Consider the following 5,219-nt stretch of genomic DNA (forward strand, 5'->3'; position numbering starts at 1 on the left):
GTGGTTCCAATGGGGTCAGGAGGGTCCATGGGGGTCCTGTGTGTTGGAGATTCTCCCCTTCTCTCTTCATAGGGGAGGAGGGAGGCGGAGTTCCCAGGGAGAAGGTAGGAATCACCATGGGGGCTCTATGGTGTACAGGGAGGAGTGCCACAGGATAGGCACCTTCAGGGAGAGTGGGGAGGGGGGGGGAAATATGTGCATGGGGGGTCCAGCAGGAGCAAGTAGACAAGGGAAATGGGGGCTGTCCATAGGAAGACCTACAGAGCAAGTCAGGGGCAGGAAGGTGGATACAGGGAGTCCTACAGGAGCAAGTTGGGGGGGGACTGTCCATAGGGAGTCCAACATGAGTAAGTCGGGGACGGGGTGTCCATAGGGGGGTCCTACCAGAGTAAGTCAGGAGCAAGGAGAGGGTGTTCGTTGGGGTTCCTAAAGGAGCAAGTGGAGGGCAGGGAGGGGGTGTCCATGGGGGTTCTACAGGAACAAGTGGAGGTAGGGGGGCTGTTCATAAGGGGTTCTACAGGAGCACATCAGAGGTGGTGAGAAGGTGTCTGAGGGGGTGTCCATGGGGGTTCCTACAGGAGCAAGTGGAGGACGTCCAACAGGAGCAGGGGGAAGGGTGCTTCCCTCGAAAAGGAGGAGTGAGGGACGTCTCCATGAGAGTCCCAAAGGGGAAGGACAGAGGACCACAGGGCAGGGACCCCCAAAGCACCCGTGGGTCAGGGATCCCCGCAGCCCCCAACTCACTCTTACGGCAGCTCCTGCAGCGGCAGTTCTTGCACTTGCACGACCCAGCGCAGGAGCAGGAGTCACCTGGGACAGGAAAGAAGCCGTCAGCGACACGAGCCGGGCCGAACGGAGCCAGACCGCGTCCCGTCGCGTCCACTTACCAGCAGCACAGGTGCAGTCCTGAGGGTCCATGGTTCGGTTCAGTTCGGTTCGGTTCCTTTCGGTTCCGCTGGGCTCAGACGGGCTCAATTCGGATGGGCTCGCAGCAGTCCCAAGCTCCGCTGCCCGCCCTGTATTTATAGTGCCGGGGTGGTGCTGGGCGCAGCGCACGGCGGGGCGGTGCCGATCCGTGCCGTGCTGAGCGCCGTGCCGTGCCGAGCTTTGGGGCCGGGCCGTGCCGTGCTCAGCGGGGCGGAGCAGCGCCGTGCCGTGCTCAGCAGGGTCACGGCCGTGCCTCCCCCCCCCCCCCCCCCCCCCCGCCTGGGCAGCCCTGGCTGTTGGTGTCCCCCAAACCAAGGGGTTCAGCTGTGGGATGGCCATGCGTACCCACAGATTGAGTTTTGCTTTTGCTCTCCTTTCCTTCTCCCCCCCCATCCCAAACACCACTCTTTGCCGGAATACAGCACGGCCCCACGTGCCCGCCCTCCTCGCTTCCCCCCATCCCGCTTTTGCTGCCGAAAGGGCGAACTGGGGGGGGGGAGAGGGGACTGGAGGAAGAGGGGAATTTCCCGGCCACTGCTCTGCGCTCGGCTACGGCAATGTGACTCGGCGGGGCCGTTGCGCCACTGCTGCCCCCCCGCCCCCCGCCCCGGGCAACGCTGCGGGGCGGTGCGCACGGCGTCGGGCCGTGCTGAGAGCCGGGAGTCGCACGGTTACAGCAAAACAGCCCATCGGGGGCGTCGCACCCCATTGTGGACACCACATCCCACTGCAGTCACTGTATGGCATCGTAGGCGTCCCGTGGGTTATTATGAGCACCACATCCCGTTCTGAGCATCGCACCCCATCAGAGGAGGGCTGCAGCACCTCCCCTACGAATACAGGCTGGGGGAGCTGGGCTTATTCAGCCTGGAGAAAAGAAGGCTGCAGGGTGACCCCATTGCAGCTTTCAGTACCTAAAGGGAGCCTACAAACAGGAGGGGAAGCAACTCTGTGAAAGGGGAGATGACAGCAGGACAAGGGGAGATGGTTTGAAATTGAGGGAGGGAAGATTTAGGTTGGATGTCAGGGGGAAGTTCTGTACTATGAGAGCAGTGAGGTGCTGGAACAGCTGCCCAGAGAGGCTGTGATGCCCCGTCCACCCCTGGAGGTGTTCAAGGCCAGGCTGGATGGGGCCCTGGGCAGCCTGGGCTGCTATGAAATGTGGAGCTTGGTGGCCCTGCATGTGGCAGGGGGTTGGAGCTTCATCATCCTTGAGGTCCCTTCCAACCCTGGCCATTCCGTAATCCCTTTATAGACATTGGACCCCCGCTGTGGGTTTCCCAACCTAATGTAGGCATCACACCCCATTCTGGGCACGGCATACTGGTGAGGGCATTGCATCTCATCACAGGCCCTGCACCCCGACATGGTCTTTGCACCTTGACACGGGCACTGCAGCCGATGGTGGGCATCACATCCCTTTGGACCACTGCACCCCAAAACCGGCATTGCAGTCCATGCAACTGCAGCCACCCCATCCCCTGCGGGCTGGCGGCTCTGCCAGTCCCACCCACTGCCAGGAGGAAAACAAACTGGTTCTCTGGTGCCCCACCTGCTGCCCGAACGTTACCGCTGGAAATGGGCATGGCCCTTATTACCACGCTGTTGACAAATGCTCATAATAACGAGCTGCTCATTAGCCCCGAGGATTTCTGGTGGAGGAGAGAGCCTGGGATTTGCCCTTGGGTATCAATTGAGAGGGGAAAAAAAAAATCCTAGAGAATTAACTTGTGAAGGGAAAGTGTTAAACCCAGAGAGCTGGGGAGGCTGAGAGGAAGCCAGGCCTGTGAGGGGTGCCAGCCTGGGCTGTTCCCCAGGCACTGTGCCATGCCCCCCCAACTCAGTGCCCCCCGACCCCAGGGAGCAGAGGCGCAGTTATATACACACAGCTTTATTCAGACAGCTCATGGCACACCACATGTGCTGAACACTGACACGATCCGAACACACATATAAAAAAACACATACTATAAGGTTAGTTTTCCTTGGCGTGGCGGGGGGGGGAGGGCGCTACTTGCAGCAGCTGCACTTGGCAGAGGGGGGCCCTTTGCAGACACAGCCCTGTGCACACTTGGCACATCCTGCAGGGCAGCAGGAGCAGCAGCCTGGGGAGAAAAGAGACACATTTTGGGGTGAGGGAATGATCTGGGATGCTGGATTCCCATCACCCCCCTCCCCACACACTGATGCTGTGATGGCTGGGCATCATCCCCAGCCTCATTTGGCAATGTCTCCCTCCCTCCTTGGGTACCTCTACCAGGCACCCTCACCCATGCAGACCCCCAAGCACCCTCCCACCCACTCTGAGTGTGTCTGGAGCAGACAGAGGGCAAGCAAAGAGCATCGCAGTGCTGGTTCCCCCCTGCCTGGCATCAGTGAGTGCTGAGCCTCGGGAATATCTGGACTTGGGGTTATGCTTATCACAGAGTCAACCTCCCATCCTCTGACCGAAAGAAAAAGAGAATGAGCAAAGTGATATCTGGGAAAGGGATTCCTGAGCCTGATTTGATGTGATGTGAGTGGAGATGCGTAGTGGAAAAAAAAAAACAACACTGAGTGTTTCTGATCTCCGAGGGGGATGGGAGCTGCCTTACCTTTTTTGCACGATGTGCATTTGCAGTTTTTACATTTGCAGTTGTCTCCGCACGTGCAGGTGCCGCCTGAAAGCGAGAGGAAATGAGGATAAAAGGGGAAAAACGGCCGAGCTCCCCCACCCCAGGCGTCCCCGCTGCAGCAGCAGCCCGCAGCCCCGCAGGGATGCTGCAGCCCCGGCAGGGCTTACCGGTGGCACACGGGCAGTCCTGGGAGTCCATGACGCGGCTGCGGGACGTCAGTGCGGAGGCTGGAGCTTCACGCTGCCCGAGCCGCCGCTATTTATCCACGGCGGGAGAGAGGAGTGCAAAACCTCCGCCCCCCCCCCCCCCCCCCCGCTCGCAGCCTGCGCACGGCTCTGCCCGCTGCCGCCCCGGGCGCTGCTGATTCACCGCTCCCGTCCCAGTGGGTGACGATGCGTTGGGTCACCGCCACCCCGGGACGGACGGGCGGATGGACGGATACACAGAAATACACGCATCGGCGTGCTTGCAGAGAACGGGCAGCTCATCACATCGCCGTCCCGTCCCCTCCCTGAACCTCCTATGCTAAAACCGCGGGGCGTTTGAAGGAGGACGTGAGCCCGGCACACCGGCACAGCCCCCTCCCCCGATGACCGCCCCACGTCCCCACCGCCCTCACTGCCAGCGGCCGCATCGACGGACCCGACCGGCCCTGCCGGAGCCCGCAGCCCTCCGGCACCCCGCCGTCGTGCCCCCCCTCCACCCCCCCCTCCCGCTCCGATTAATTTCCGCACACAATTAGCAGGGAAGAGGGTGTCGGGGAGTCGCGGCGCTGCCATCGGTTTGGCCAACTTTGCCGGCAGCTTCGCACGCCCACTCGAAAGAGCCGCGGGGACGCGGGGTGGGAGGTGCCGAAGGGATGATGTCTGTGTTCTGTTTTCTTTGTGAAACGAAAGCAATTCGGCGTGCAGGGAGGTACTGCCTCGTGGCCAGAAGGCTTTGCCAGCCGTGGAGCATCCTCCCACACACGATGTGCTGCGTGCAGCCCCTTTTTGCCCCCATCCCCAAAAGCCCCTACTGCTGCTCCAGGCCCCGGTGTTTTCCCCTCCAAACATCCCATTCCCTGGAGCACGGCTAATGCGCATCCCTGAGTCCACCACACACGGCACCAGCACCCAGCATCGCCCGCACTTTGAGGGTGACAGATGTGAGCCATGAGGCTGAGGATGTGCCCGGGCCGCAGCCCTCAGTGGCCATGCTGGGAACTTGCCGTGCTTTGGGGTTTTATCCAGGCTCGGCTCTTGGCTGCAGAGCCTTGCTGCTGCATTGGAGGCAACGCTAATCCAGCTAAACCGCGGGACCAGGAGTGTTTTACCACCCATCTGTCTGGGCACGTTGGGAGCTGGTTGGGTGACCAAGCAGGGAATGGTGCCAGCAGCTGAGCCAGGCGCTGGTGGGAAATGTGCAGAAAGCCCACAGGAGGCAGAGCCCACGGGTTTGCACTTTGTCCCAACCACCCAGCTGTGCACCACCGTTGGGCAGATGCTTGTCCCCATGTCCCCACCGCACATGACAAGCCAATGAGGTGCCAAATCACAGTGCAAAACTGGGACCCATGTGCCAAGGCTGCTTGTGTGGGATGCTTGGATGCAGCCCCAGCCGTGCCCCAAGCACCTCCTGGGGGAGCAGTGCTGGAATAGCCTCAGGTGATGCTCTCCAGCCGTCACATGAGTGTCA

General features: G+C 61.2%; 1 protein-coding gene across 1 annotated transcript; it reads right to left on the bottom strand.

Annotated features, from left to right (window-relative positions):
- Nucleotides 1–2,802: 2,802 nt before the first annotated feature.
- On the bottom strand, nt 2,803–3,851 carry LOC128081755 (metallothionein-1). Its single transcript, XM_052685332.1, has 3 exons — nt 3,710–3,851; nt 3,522–3,587; nt 2,803–3,032 (listed from the first exon to the last, which is right to left on the bottom strand). The coding sequence occupies exons 1-3, from the start codon at nt 3,738–3,740 to the stop codon at nt 2,938–2,940; spliced, it is 192 nt and encodes a 63-aa protein (XP_052541292.1). The 5' UTR covers nt 3,741–3,851; the 3' UTR covers nt 2,803–2,937.
- Nucleotides 3,852–5,219: the final 1,368 nt, after the last annotated feature.

This window comes from Tympanuchus pallidicinctus, unplaced genomic scaffold, assembly GCF_026119805.1.
Source record: "Tympanuchus pallidicinctus isolate F22 unplaced genomic scaffold, pur_lepc_1.0 scaffold22, whole genome shotgun sequence".
Lineage (NCBI taxonomy): Eukaryota > Metazoa > Chordata > Aves > Galliformes > Phasianidae > Tympanuchus > Tympanuchus pallidicinctus.